Here is a 15,887-nt window from a genome sequence, read left to right as displayed (position 1 = left end):
AGGTTGCTACAACCTAGCCTATGAATGAAAGTTAACAACATAGGTGCACAGGTTGAGAGAAATTTGAGTAATCAAGGTGACATACATTGATACATTCAATACTGCCTTGCACACTCTTGCCTGCATTTAGTTGATATAGGGTTTAATCATTAGTCCAACAGTTGCAAACGAGAGTTTCTATTTGACAAATTCAGTTATGTTTATCCCTGTTCCGTTTGCTTCCATTTAAGAAATGTTTTTCAACAGAAACGGCGGAATGAAACACAGTTTGCTTTCATATAGCGTGTGCCGAGTAGTCGAACAAAACGAGTATCGTAACGGATATTGGCAATTCTCTGGATATGATTATGATCGGAGTATTTTTTGTAATTATCCGTGATTGGGGGAAAAAGTTTTTTGGGGAGTCAGCAAGCATCTTTCTCATGTCAGTCAGTCACAGAGTTGTTAAAGCATACTGTACTGTCTTGGAGTCAGTCACGTGCGGTATAAATAACTCAACTGTACATTGATCCTGTTGTTTTGATTGGATAGAGTGAAGCTGTATTTATCTGTCCACTCGCTTCATAATTTCACCTGATCCCTTTTCTTCGCATGTTTTCGGTCTGATCACTTAGATTGCTGCTGCCTGCTTCTATGATAAATCACATGGCAAGGACATTGCTATCAATGTCGCAATTCAACGGCTCAGGCGCGAGACGTATGTGGCAGGGTCTACAGGCAATCACAGACTACAAAAAGAAAACCAGCCACGTCATGGACACCGACGTCTTGCTTCCAGACAAATTAAACACCTTCTTTGCCTGCTTTGAGGATAATACACTGCCACCGACGCGGCCCGCTACCAAGGACTGCGGGCTCTCCCACTCCTTCTCCGTGGCCGACGTGAGTAAGACATTTAAACGTGTTAAGCCTCGCAAGGGTGCCGGCCCAGACGCCATCCCTAGCCACGTCCTCAGAGCATGCGCAGACCAGCTGGCTGGTGTCTTTACGGACATATTCAATCTCTCCCTATCCCAGTCTGCTGTCCCCACATGCTTCAAGATGGCCACCATTGTTCATCTGGACAAGAGGAATACCTATGTAAGAATGCTGTTCATTGACTACAGCTCAGCATTCAACACCATAGTACCCTCCAAGCTCATCATTAAGCTTGAGGCCCTGGGTCTCAACCCCGCCCTGTGCAATTGGGACCTGGACTTCCTGACGTTGCCGCCCCCAGGTGGTGAAGGTAGGAAACATAATCTCCACTTCGCTGATCCTCAACACTGGGGCCCCACAAGGGTGCATGCTCAGCCCCCTCCTGTACTCCCTGTTCACCCATGACTGCATGGCCATGCACGCCTCCAACTTAATCATCAAGTTCGCAGATGACACAACAGTAGTAGGCTTGATCACCAACAACGATGAGACAGCCTATAGGGAGGAGATGAGGGCACTCGGAGTGTGGTGTCAGGAAAACAATTTCTCACTTAATGTCAACAAAACAAAGGAGATGATCGTGGACTTCAGGGAACAGCAGAGGGAGCACCCCCCTATCCACATAGATGGGACAGCAGTGGAGAAGGTGGAAAGTTTTAAAGTTCCTCGGCTTACACATCACGGGGAAACTGAAATGGTCCACCCACATAGACATTGTGGTGAAGGCGCAACTTTTACAGATGCATAATTGAGAGCATCCTGTCGGGCTGTATCACTGCCTGGTACAGCAACTGCACCGCCCACAACCGCAGGGCTCTCCAGAGGGTGTTGCGATCTGCACAACGCATCACAAAGGGCAAACTACCTGCCCTCCAGGACATCTACAGCACCCGTTGTCACAGGAAGGCCAAAAAGATCATCAAGGACAACATCCACCCGAGCCACTGCCTGTTCACCCCGATACCATCCAGAAGTCCAGGTCACATGCATCAAAGCTGGGACCGAGAGACTGAAAAATAGCTTCTATCTCAAGGCCATCAGACTGTTAAACAGTCGTAACTAATACAGAGAGGCTGCTGCCTACATACAGACTTGAAATCATTGGCCACTTGAAAAAATAGGTCACTAGTTACTTTAATAATGTTTACATATCTTGCATTACTCATCTCATATGTATATACTGTATTTTTATACCATCTATTGCATCTTGCCTATGCCACTCGGTCATCGCTCATCCATATATTTATATATTATTATTCCATCCCTTTACTTAGATTTTTGTGTATTAGGTAGTTGTTGTGGAATTGTTAGATTACTTGTTAGATATTACTGCACTGTTCGAACTAGAAGCACAAGCGTTTCGCTACACTCGCAATACCATCTGCGAACCATGTGTATGTGACCAATACAATTTGATTTGAATTGATGTATCAAGCTAACAATGTGCATATCTAACAAGTGAAGCAAGGGTAGGGAAAGTTGAGGAAACACAGACACAGAGGAGCGCACATACACACCCACCCCTTGGCGCTTCTCCTAATCTGCAGCTTTTTTTGCAGTGAGAACATGCAGGGAGGTATTTTGCTAACATCTATTTAAGTCTGTTAAAACACTTCAGTTTTTTCTGATCATGAGTATCATCCGATCCGACTATCAACTGTCAATTTACGGATACGAGTATGAATAGGAGTATGGCCATATCTCCACACTCCTACTTTCCTAGCAGCCACATACAAACAGCATGACCCCTTTGATCGGATCGTTGGATAATTCCGTCTTGCATCTATGCTCTCTCCTCCTCTCACCTTTTCCCTTCACTTGTGGAGTTCAGTGCACAACATCAGCTGTCTGAGACCAGGCGAAAAAACCTTTCAAAGCCAAATCTTCATATCATAACCACTACACAAAGCCTACAAGTTTGTCACCGTATTAGCTAATGTCAAGTCAATATAGCTACTACAACTAACACGTTAGTAAACCCACTACAATCATGCAGTGCACTGTACAGTTAGGAAGCAGTTTAGCAGTTACACCGACGGGCCTTGTTGGCAATGAATTAATCAAACCAAAAGCTTACCTTGACTTGGAAGAGTTCCGGTGTTGGATAGCCATAGGCAGCTAGGTAATATACCATCCCTCTCTGTTTGAGTAGGCTAAACTAGCTAGATGCATTTGCTAGCTAAGTAAGTGAAAGTGAAATACAAAATATAGCTCTCTTGCTTCTCCTTAATTTTTGAAGAAATTAATTTGTTCAAAACTGTTAAACTATTGTCTTTCTCTCACTTTGAGTCAACTACTCACCACAATTTATGCACTGCAGTGCTAGCGAGCTGTAGCTTATGCTTTCAGTACTAGATTCATTCTCTGATTCTTTGTTTGGATGGATAACATGTCAGTCATGCTGCAAGAGCTCTGCCAGGTTAGAGGACGTCCTCCGGAAGTTGTCATAATTACTGTGTAAGTCTATGGAAGAGGGTGAGAACCATGAGCCTCCTAAGTTTTGTATTGAAGTCAATGTACCCAGAGGAGGACGGAAACTAGCTGTCCTCCGGCTACACCATGGTGCTTCCTTACACAGTGCTGTTGAGGCTACTGTAGACCCCTTCCTCCTCTCAAGAGCCTCCACTGCTTTCTTCCCTCCCTCTTTCCCCCTTTGCCCCCTCTCTTTTCCCATCCCCCGCTTACTGTAGAGAGAAAGAGGAAGCAGAAGAGAGAGAGAAGTGTGTGGAGTGCCTTACAGACCCCAAGCTCGCTTTGCAGTGGGATATTGAGCTATCTGCAACAGCAGTGGTGCAGGATTTGGCTTTGGGCAAAGGAGCGAGTGCTTGCCATTCCAATCATTACTATTGCTGTCCAACCAGGAAGCATTGAAGAAAGAAAGAGAGAGACAGAAAGAAGGTTGGGAGGGAGAGAAGAAGAGGGGGGTGGAAAGGGATAGATAAAATGAAAAAGAGATGGGGAGAGTGGGGTATGTTGAGCCATTTTTTTACATTCAGCAACACTACGTCAAGGGAAATATAGTATTCGTTCTAACAGTGTTGAGTAGTGAACTTCATGTAGTTTAACTAGTAATTTAATTACATTTTGCTGTAGCTTGGTGGAAGTTTAAAGTCAAATCTTGGTTGTGTTTTCAGTAGTGAACAACGTTTTTGCCATGTAGTGGTATAGCTAACTACTGGAATTACACACTATTTTTGCAAAATGAAACTAAAACATGGGTAAAGTAGGCAAGAATTTCCTTTATTTTTTGGTATCAGGCCTGTCTAATTCTCACTTGAAACATACAGTGCATTCGGAAAGTATTCAGACTACTTGACTTTTTACACATTTTGTTACGTTTTATTCTAAAATGCATTAAATTGTTTTTTTCTCCTCGATCTACACACAATACCCCATAATGACAAAGCAAAAACAGGTTTTTAGAATTCTTTGCAAATGTATAAACAATTTAAACTGAGATATCACATTTGCATACAGTAAGTATTTAGACTCTTTGCTCAGTACTTTGTTGAAGCACCTTGGCAGCGATTACAGCCTCGAGTCTTGTTGGGTATGACGCTACAAGCTTGGCACACCTGTATTTGGGGAGTTTCTCCTATTCTTCTCTGCAGATACTTTCAAGCTCTGTCAGGTTGGATGGGGAGCGTTGCTACACAGTTATTTTCAGGTCTCCAGAGATGTTCAAGTCTGGGCCCTGGCTGGGCCACTCAAGAATAGTCAGAGACTTGTCCCGAAGCCACTCCTGCGTTGTCTTGGTTGTGTGCTTAGGGTCATTGTCCTGTTGGAAGGTGAACATTCGCCCCAGTCTGAGGTCTTGAGCACTCTGGAGCAGATTTTAATCAAGGATCTCTCTATGCTCTGTTCATCTTTCCCTCAATCCTGACTAGTCTTCCAGTCCCTGCCGCTGAAAAACATCCCCACAGCATCATGCTGCCATCACCATGCTTCACTGTAGGGATGGTGCCAGGTTTCCTCCAGACGTGACACTTGGCATTTAGACCAAAGAGTTCAACATTGCCCACCGGGTATGGAGTAAATTGAGCATAGGGACAGAGTAAGTTAGCTTGCCTGGCTACCCAGATTCCTTGCTCTGGCCAAACGCTACGCCCACAGACGTTAGTTTCTTCTCCATAATAAGACTGGATCTGAGTATCTCTGGAACATGAACACATTCGGGCCGTCTGATTGGTCCAGAAACCAATGTTTTGGGCCAGAGCGGGAACACACATGGGTAAATTGGCAGTTCAAAATTTAATCATTGGCTTTGATTCTTCGATTGCTTAGAGATGATCCAATTACTGATGACTTTCTTTTTTACAACGCCCCTAGTGACCACAAACTAGTTCAATTATGGCACTCAGACTTCAGTATGGAGCAAATGAAAGAGCAGCGGAAGAATTTACTGGGAGTCGTCAGGCTAAAGTTACGCCACCTTGGAGTAAGTGGGTGATAGTGCTGGTAGGTCAAAGTTGAATTAATGGAATGGGGATGTGGTATATTGTACATCTTAAATGTATGCCTACCTTCAGATATAGAGCTCTCTGTTCAATTTCCATTTCTTGACCAGTTGTCTGGGACAGGGATGTTGTTTCCATGTGCCAATTCGTAAGTTCTCAGCATTTGAGGCTACGCAAGATACTGGTTTGCAAGATTCTTGATATGTTCAGCAAGCTCAGACTCCCATGTCATCAGATAAGACCTTGTGTGCCTCTGCTACTCTATCATAGCTTCTTTCACACAGGCACATTGGTTCTTTTTTTGTCAATGTACCTCTTCAGTGTCATTCAGTCAAATTCTTTCATCCTTTGCTGCTGCTCAAATGGACTGCTTCCTCTCAAGAAGCTCAAGGGGGGCTAGATCCCTGCTTGTTTGACTTTTCTATAGAAGGGGCATGATGTAACAAAAAAAAGTACTACATTGAGTTCATATGCAGAAATCTAAAAATACTATGCATAAAACTGACAAAATGTACTCATCATTTGTATGGGGTATTTTACATTTAAGTCATTTTAGCAGACGCTCTTATCCAGAGCGACTTACAAATTGGAAAGTTCATACATATTCATCCTGGTCCCCCCGTGGGGAATGAACCCACAACCCTGGCGTTGCAAGCGCCATGCTCTACCAACTGAGCCACACGGGACCGTGGCCATTGGCTCAACCCCAATGCAAACATTTTGACTATATTAGCCCACACAGCCACAAGGATACACTTTCACCCTAGGTTTAGGACCTCATATTGTAGCTTATAGAGACCCCCAACATGTATAAAACAATCTAAATACTTTGGTTTAGATGCAAGCATCATGAAACCTATAACAACATTTTCCATGTGGTTTCTTCCTTCAGACTCCATGACATGACCTCTTCCTAAATATCACATGAAAACATTGTGTATGGCATCCGCTCTCCTTATCAAAACCCATTGGGTGAGAGCACCAGAGGTCCCTTCCCTCTGACCTTCTCCTCCAATGGGTTTTGAGAAGGAGACGAGGCGAGAGCATGCGAGGAGTATGTGATTGAGATCTTCCCAAGGGGTGGCTCAACTAACCCTTTGGCCTAACTTACCCCACTCTCCCCTACTGTTCGTAAGTGTGCAGGCAAGCAGTGCTGGAAAGTGGAAAGGGGAAGGCTGCAGAAAAGTGTGGGCTGGGTTAGACTGCTAGCCACTTAAAAAGGAGCCGACTGTGGCGGCTCAGCATTTGAGGAACCGACAGAGGCAGTAGGAGAAGAGAAGCAGGAGGGAGACTTGGATGAGAAAAACCCAGGGAAGGTGTTAGTTACTCTACTCTCACAGCAACAAGTGTATTTTTAGCCTTCTCCACTTATCTCTAGGGCCAGAATGGCCAGAATGCTTTGGGGAGCGGTGGTGGTGCTATTGCCACTCTTGGGACTCTGTCAATTTGTCCTGCCACCCGAGTGGGTGCCAGGGACCTTCCCTGCCACAGAGGCCGGGGCCAAAGACTTTGTCACTGCATACAATACCGCCGCTGAGCTGGTCATCTACCAAAACCAAGAGGCCAGCTGGACATACCAGACCAACATTACGCCCCACAATGCCGAGAAAAAGGTAGGACCCCTCCCCCACTCAGCACACAGAGGTGTTTGAATGAAATGTTGATAGTTGTTTAATTACTTAGTTGTTGGCCTCTTCAGTCCAAAGCTAACCACTATGGACACGTTTGTTGTGAGTAACTGTGAGAAAGCTAACTGTGCTTCCTCACTAGTCACATTACACAGTATACATGTTGTTCTAATTGCTTGGTCACCTCACCAAACATTAATTTTGGTTGAGTAGGTTATACCTATGTAATCTAAACTAAATCGTTCCTGAACATTGAAGATAAATAACAGTAGGGGAGAGTGGGGTAAGTTGAGCCATTTTTTTGCATTCAGCATTTCTCAGTCAAGGGAAATATTATTATTTCTAACGAAGATATCTACATATTTTAGGATGTTTGTATCCCTGGAAATAATCAGAATTAATGTAAACATTAGTTTTGAAAACATAGCTTGTCCAAAAAGTGGTCTCTTGGCACAATTTTCCCCGGGTTTGGGGTAAGTTGAGCCGCGGGGCAGGGTAAGTTAAGTCGCCTACAAATGTCTGTACTGAAATAAATACTACCACTACCTTTTTAAAACCATGTACACTCATAACCGCATTTTTATTTGAATCATATTTTAAGACAGGCTTAACACAACACTTTGTACTTTTTAAAACACTTTTAACATAGACCAGGCACTGTTACCTCATATCCCAGTAATAATGCCTTGCATTACGCCTAGGAAGAAAACACTTTAATTTGCTTAACTTACCCCATGGCTCAACCCTAGTCAAAAAATCCTATAGAAAATGCTATCAGATTTATATCGGATTATAATTATTGGAATCATATAAAATACAATTCTATAGGTTAGAATCGCATAGGAGTCCAATAGGACTGGATCCAAAATCTGATAGGATTTCTTGGTTGGTCACACTGCAAATGAACTTGCAGCCTTGAATCACTCCAATATTACGATGGTGTGTGAGAACCTCAGGGAACTATCACTGGAGTGAGTAGGCAAATATATGGAGATTGTGCTCTGGAGACACAGGAGAGAGGCTGTTCTTCAGTTTGCTGCTCTTTAATCTTGATTACAGTTGAACATAAATGTGCAGGTGTCTGTGCAATATTTAGCTGTGAGATTGTCCAATAAAGCTGTATTTATCCAACTGTGGTCTGAAATAACAATGAATAGAATACTATCGATGCTATGGCTTGATGGGTTCTAATAAAGTAGGCAGGGCGAATGAACAGACTTGCTGCACGGTCACTATGGTTAAAATTGTGCATAAGAGTATGTTTTAACTCTGGTTAAACTAGTGAGAAATGTCTGTACACAATCAGCCTAAATTGAAATGTTGATTTATTTGGACAGTACGTGTTACGTTACAGAACCTCATGTTTTGACCACATCCTTTTAACCTCTGGTTAGTGACGTTAGTATGAACGTTTATAGTGATCACAATGACACAAAATCGATTGCTTAAAACAGATCAACATCATTGGTTTTGTACCTTTGATTTTGTCATACATGCTTGGTGGTCTTACGGCGTTGTAGAATGCTGGTTGTCTTCAGCATGTTGTCCTCTAACGAGTGATACACAATATTTCCAGTTCCATGTGGTTTTTGAATTGTTCGTTTCAACAGCGCATACAACTTGATTTCCGCCCTAATCAATATGAGTGGCGGATATGCAGATTAAGGTGCTCGTAAAAATAAATGATATGATTACTATTGTGGCACATGTATGTGTATGTAGTACATTTTATGTTTTCAAGATATCACAAACGGATTATTGATTTGGACACTTCACAACGGTGTTTTGACACTGGGCTATTTATCAAAAGTTATTGTCAATGGGAAGCAGCAACAGCATCATTTTCAATTTACAGTATGTTTTAGGAATAGAAATAGAACTTTCAACATTCATTTCCAATAGTATTCTACTTAGTTAAAAAAAGATGAAAAGAAACTGCTTAAAACTGCTGAATGAGTCCAAAAACATGTGATTTCTTTTGATGAACTACCAGAAATCATGAAAACGGGGTTGACTTGCCTATAATAGCAACAAGGCACATCTACCTTATTTAGCAATAACAAACAAGAAAACATTTATCCTCTGCGATAACAATCCAGTGACTCAAAAAAGACATACACATGGCTACAACTAGGCAAAATGTGGCTAACAGTAGTTTCTTAGTTAGCATAAAACTCTGTACAATGATGAAAATATGATTAAAACATTGACAACTTCTTCTTCGGAAACAAATGATGTACTCACAGTTCTTGCATTCACACCCAGTAAAGGATAAAACTGGTAGAATAATACTGTTAGCAAACCACAGATTCTCTGCATAGCCACAGGTGGCAAACTGAATTTGGAAGTAAGGCTAATTAACACTGCTAGCTGTGACATCAGCCACTCTTAAAGGGACAGGCTTTCTTTCAAGTTAATAAAATAGAAAGGAATATAACTTTAAAAAAATGTTTTATTATTATTAACCCATCCACCACTGGATGAGATTGTGACGGATTGAGAGATTATGAGAGATTGAATTATAATTATGAGAGATTGAATTATAATATTATTATAATAATAATTATAATTATTAATAATTATATTATTATTATTATATATATAATATTATTATATTATAATAGTTTCTATCAGTTTCATTACTTTACTTTGAGCCTGGTCCAGCATCTTGTTGGATGAGTACCTTTTGTAAATACCTGCACTTGCTCCAAGAGCCTTAAAGAGATAGTTCACCCAAATTACATATTGGCTTCCTTACCCTGTAAGCAGTCTATGGACAAGGTATGACCGAAAACCATGATTTGGTCTAGTTTCCCTGGCATTGTTTCCAAATGCTAACGTTTAAGCATTTGTGGCACGAATCCCATTCAAGTAATCAGACTGATATTTAAATTTTTCGTGCATCATGTCCAAATCATCCGAAATTATCTCCAATATATTGTGAAGCTTACCAATGTCACTTATAGATGATTTGAACATTATGCGCGAAAAATCCTAATATCAGTCCCATGGCTTGGATGGGATTTGTGCCACAGTTCCAGCCACTGCCAGGGAAACTAAACCAATGGATGGATTGCTGTCATACCTTGTACATAGACTGCTTACAGGGTAAGGAAACCAACGAGTCATTTTGTAATTTGGGTGAATTATCCCCTTCAAATAAAAACCATGCACTGGATATTCTACTTCCTGCCTCTCCTTGCTAACCAACACCAGCCAGACAGCCTGAACCATTCAGGGCAAGTAAGGAGCCTACCATCCACCCTTACAGTAACACTTTACTGTATCGTCCCTTATGTAGGCATTCATAAAAGGCTTTGTGAATGTTGTATAGCTGGTAAAAAAAAGGCTTTATGGGGGTACTGTAAAGTGTTACTGAGTTGTGTTTGCCAGGGCCGGACTGGTTCCTTGTATGACAACAGCACCCATAGAGGGATGTTTGTTGGGTTGAGCCCCGCACGGCTTTACAACCAACACTATTCATCCTCATCCAAAATTATATGCTCAGTTCCTCCCATTTCTGCCAACTCGTCTTGTGTTTCTTCTGAAATCATCAAAAGGACCCAAACACATGTGGTTCGAGCGTCTCCGAGTCTTGAATGAAGCCCGAGGGGGGTGTGGAGAGGGGAGAATTGGCCAACTTATTTTTATTAAGTTCAGAAGCCTGCTTCTTTTCCAAGCATTGTACAAAATGCAATTTCACAGGTTGATGCACTTGACATTTTATAACATGGATTTCCTAAGATAAACAATAAAAGACTGTAGTGCGGTTTAAATGGGACTTTTCAGAGTGGAGTAATGAGACATTTGCATGCTACTGCCACCAGCTTATTTTTTACTGCTCCTCCCGTCTCACCATATGCTAGCAGGAGAACATTTGCATAATCGTATGGGCTGGTTATGTTTCGCTGGAGACTGAAAAATTTGAAAAAGTAGAACCACCCAGGCATTTTGAAGGGATCAATGAAACTGCAGAGGTGTGAGGCAGTATTCTGTAGCTCTGAGAGATAAAAGCACACACAAAACACCAGGCATTGAGCGTCTATGCCTCAAGAGTTATTCTCCCTAGCCAGACGGCTGTCTCAACAGGGTTTTCCTCTACTAGCCAGGCTTAGAATGGAACGATGGCTCCACCACATGTTGGTCACAACAGGTGTAACCTCTCCGGAACCCAGCCCGTGTCACCGGGGTCAACTTACACAATGCCCGCTGCTTTCCTCTATCCAACAGTGAGCCGAGGATGTGAGGTGAAAGAAAAGCAAGCTCTGGCCTGACTGGTAGGTTGCCAGTTATGAGCGCTATTATTCCTTACACATCAAAGATGGGATCAAAGGGAATCAGGGGCTTTGCATTCTATAAGATCTGGCAGGCAGAGGGGAGCCTGCCAGGTCTCTCTCCGAGTCTCCTCCCCACAGGCCCCGACACTGAATTGGCATGACCGTCACATTGACTGGCGGGGGATGTACTGAAGAGTTAACCCCAACATTCCATTCAACTTGGGCTGGGATTACCACGTCACTGAGTTCATCTTTGTCTCAGTCCTTGTCTCAGACATGAGCTTTGTCCTCGTGGATTAGGCTGATGTGCAGAATCTGAGGCGAAATGTACTCTTATACTGTTCCATAGTAAAGCATGGTAGGTAGTTGAATTAGGTTAGATATATCCCCCCCACCCCCCGCATCTCTATGTAGACACACGTAGGGACGCACGCATGCACACACACCTATGATAACCTCGCGGTCTCAGAACACATTATTTCATCTCAGTGCAAATTAGCCCATGCCGAGGAGAGCAAAGGATCAAACAGCAGATATATTAACCCTCCGGACAAATCTCAATTAGGCTCTGAAAATTAAACTCTCAAAGAGCACCGCTGGTTTTGGGCAACCATCAGTTACTTTGAAACGCCGATGGAATATCAACTACCCCAAAAAGTACATGAAACGTGTGCGCCCACGGCTGTCAAAGCAGGTCCAAATCCATGGTGTTCTGCTTTCAAAAGAGGCTTCTTTAACGTTCATAGAGCACGTTTGAATGCAGCATTCGTTCTCCTCAGAAAATCTGAAATCATACAGAGTGAGGATGCAGATTTTCTGAGAAAAATTAATACTTAATTTAGCCAAACACTGAGAGTGCCACTTGAAATTGACTGCGGTTCCTAGTTTTTCTGAATCCCGATCTAAAATTGGATGGGAACATTTAAATGACGCGTGAAAGGAAATAGTTCCCTCCCCATATACCGCTTTACAAATGAACTTTATATAGACGAGAGGCTAAACAAGAGTGAACCCTTGGGCCCTTTGTGCAACGACACTACCCTGCAAACAATAATGAGTAGTTAGGATGTCCCCGGGACGTCACAAAATGGTTTTGTCTAGTTCCCTGTCTGTTCTGGCGACGTCCCCGAGGACGTTTTTTAGGACGATCTTGGGTTGTGTCAAGGTCCCAAACAGTGCTTTTCCCCCAAAAAAAATTTCAACTTACATATTTGACCAAATTGACATAAATTACATTGTTTATTCCTACAGTAGTTATTATTTAACATGTCCTCACAACCTCTTGGCTGCTACGCCACCATGTCTGTATCAATGACTGATTTCACCTATAGGCCAATTCCTACACTTTGCACTTCAAAGTAAATCTCAACTCTGTTAAAAATACATGGAATACAAACTATTATATTTACATAGTGATTCAGGAGTAACATTAAAACAGAATAATATGGCCCACCATCATTAGACAAGTATACTAAAAGTCAAATTGTTGAAATAAGTAAATTAAATCAACGAGAGAATAGTCAGATTCACTGATCATTTAAATAGCAGTGCAGAAGGCATTCTTTTGTTAAGTGCAGATATTTATTATAGGTAGGACTTTGTGGCGCAGCAGAAAGATCAGCATACCCTAAATCATATTGGGGTACATGGTCAGTACTAAGTGATTATTTCAAATGTAATCATATTGTCATTGATTCAATATCTTTACACTATTTTAGCTGAACAGCGTAATACCTTACAACCCTGATACCATTTCATTTCATTACTTTACTTATAATGGTTTGGTAACCTCCGGGACAATCAATGGGGGGGTTCACGGGACAATAACACAACGTAACAAGAATGTCCTAAAAACATCCTTGTGGACGTCCAAGGGACCAACAGGGAACTAGACAAAACCTCCAGAGGACCATGATACAATGTCCCAAGAACATCCTAAAAACGTCTTTGGGGATGTCCCCGGGACAAACCGGGAACTAGAAAAAGGTCCCCCAGAGAACGTTCCCAACTTCACGCGACGTCCTAAGGACTAGTAAAATGTAAACTTCCTGAAAATGTCCTACAAAAAGGTCCTGACACAGTCCTCTATGACGTCCTGGGAACTTATAGGGAACTAGACAAAGATCCCTTTCATAACGTTTCCTTGGAACCATTATGCAATGCTCTTAAAACGTTCTCAGAATGTCAGAGGGATAACGTAGTGCCAAAACTGTTAAGGTACCTGGTGGAAACGTCGCCGAATGGCCTCAGGACATCCCCTCGGGCCTTCGAATTAGAGGCAAACTTTCATAAGCGAGTGAACACATTCAACGGCCTTGAGAGAGAGAGGAGGGCAGTCAACAGTTTTTCACCTTGTCTTTATTATCCTATAGAAAAAATAGAAATATAGTTGGGTGTGGGACAGCAAAACTGAGGTTAAGAGAGAAAGAGGGAGGAGAAAGGTCAGAGTTAAGGCCTCAACACTGTTACCAGTTTTCCGTTCAGCCCATTGTTAATGAGTGGTGTTAGATACACATCAGATAAGCTGGACCTCAATGAAAACATCACTGTAACAGAAGCTACTTTCCTGACAGGATGTCTATGTCCTGTGCTGTGACTCCAGACAGCCCCAGTGTAGTCAGTGTCCTGACAGTGACTCTTTGCTCTGTGGCTAAGATAACACAACTACTGGACTGGAGCTTCTTCAACCTCTAACACAGTGGATGTAGACGGATTCCCTGTAGGAAAACACAACGTGAGAAAGGCAGCTTGGACACTAGTAGGTTTTCAATAGGTGATTTATTTTTTAATAGCACAAAAAAGGGTACTCAAATGGGTTAAATTTAACAATGCATTGAGAGCGCCCAAAAGTACACAAAGGCCAGTCTACTCAGTTTAGGAACAAACACTCAGGAGGGAAAGGAGTTGCTTTGTGTTCTCCCCAAATGTGATAATAGAGTATTCAGAAACCACAAACTACTGTAGCTGGTGGCATATTCGCAGTAAGGGAAACATTGGAATGCATCCATGTTAGCATGTGTGACTGTGTGCCATCTTGAGGTTAGCATACAGCTGGTGAGAAGTTCACTATACTGTAAAAACTCCCTAAACTGATAATAAAAACAACTCTATCTAATATGTTTGTGACAGTCTAGTTTTTGGCAGTATTGGTATAACATCAGCTGTCAGAAGCAGGAAGATAAGGTGAACTGAGGCGGCTTAGCTAGAGCTTCTCAACCCTTTGATGCATCTTCAATGTGCTTCGGTCAGTGTCAGAACTGAAAGGATAACATGTTATGTACTGTGTGTGATGTTCTGAGCGGCCTTGCCTTCCAGTGTCACCCATGTATCATCGTTATGATACGTAGTAAGAGCAAAAGAACAATATAATGTCTGTATGCCATCCTTGAACTGTGAGCGACGGTGCTTTCCCAGTTCAGTAGTCGTCTCCACTTCTTATGTATTAGGCACTGTTTTTTTTGATCCGGCGGTCAGAGTTCTCTAGCTTTGTACTCCCACTCAACCCCTGTGCTTTAACTGTTGCCACAAAGAGGGCCTTCTGGCCCCACAGCTAATTGTCATGATCCCCATTAGCATTCAATATGCTGTGGGCCTTTGCCTGTGATTGGTGCAATCAGTCTAACAACACTAGACCAGAAGTAGGGAATAAGAAAGAAATACAGTAGGAAAATGATTGTGTGAGTGGCCATTATATGAAAAGGGTAACTACAGTTAAATGGGTTCCTTGTTTCTGGCAAGTAGTTTTGGTAGGGTTATTAATCGTTTTCTGAACAAAATATATCAATGTTCCAAATGATTGGATGTCAATGGTACCCGTGTGTACTATTTTCATCTTGGACTGTGACTACTAGTTACGTGTGCTACTTTGCCCAAAATACGGGATGCTGTTAAGCGAGGGCTGTTGGGCAGCTAGATTATATAACCTGATCACCGGTCTGTGTCTACAGGTGGAATCTGATGGGATGAAGCAGGACTTCACAGAAGCCTGGGGGAAGAAGGCCAAAGATAACTTCTCTCCTACTGTGTTGGCCACCTTCAACACTACTCTGCAGAGGCGTCTCAAGAAGATCAACATCCTGGGAGCGGCTAACCTACCTGCAAGAGAAAGAAATGAGGTCAGTCTCCTATTGTCTACATCTTATCAGATGAGTCAGACTCAAATGTGGTGTATAATGTGATACTGAAATGTCAGAATATCTGTAGCAGATGTTATAAAACATAATACGTTTATTTCAGCTGTTGAAGGACGGCATCAGCAAGGTCTGAATGAAGTCACAGAGGAATTGAGTCTTTTCACAATCTCCTTATTTCCCCAGTACAACGTCATACTAAGCAAGATGTCTGAAATATACTCTACCGCCAAAGTGTGTCCAAAGACTAATGAATGCTGGTCTATTGAGCCAGGTGAGTGGCTGTCTTCATGTAATTACAGTTAAAGACATGCTCGGATACTTTGGCGACTAAGAAACCTCCCGCTTTGGGCTGAATGTGTCCATGTGTAGTTCTTACATGCATAATCTATCAGCAGAATTACTGTCTTACCTCAATTAGCAATGACTTGCATGAGACATCATAGAACAGACAGACACAGAGCGACAGAGACAGAC

The 15,887-nt window shown here is 42.3% G+C and overlaps 1 protein-coding gene across 2 annotated transcripts in view; it reads left to right on the top strand.

Annotated features, from left to right (window-relative positions):
* The first annotated feature begins 6,635 nt into the window (after positions 1-6,635).
* LOC139570314 (angiotensin-converting enzyme-like) overlaps positions 6,636-15,887 on the top strand; it is a 44,704-nt gene continuing 35,452 nt past the window's right edge. For both annotated transcript variants that reach the window (XM_071392096.1, XM_071392095.1), the window contains exons 1-3: positions 6,636-6,988; positions 15,228-15,395; positions 15,597-15,684. In XM_071392096.1, coding sequence (XP_071248197.1) covers positions 6,761-6,988; positions 15,228-15,395; positions 15,597-15,684 — 484 coding nt within the window. In that variant the 5' untranslated portion in view covers positions 6,636-6,760. The remainder of the gene's footprint in view (positions 6,989-15,227; positions 15,396-15,596; positions 15,685-15,887) is intronic.

Source organism: Salvelinus alpinus, chromosome 3 (genome assembly GCF_045679555.1).
Source record: "Salvelinus alpinus chromosome 3, SLU_Salpinus.1, whole genome shotgun sequence".
Taxonomy (NCBI): Eukaryota; Metazoa; Chordata; class Actinopteri; order Salmoniformes; family Salmonidae; genus Salvelinus; species Salvelinus alpinus.
This window is presented reverse-complemented; position numbering and strand designations above follow the sequence as displayed.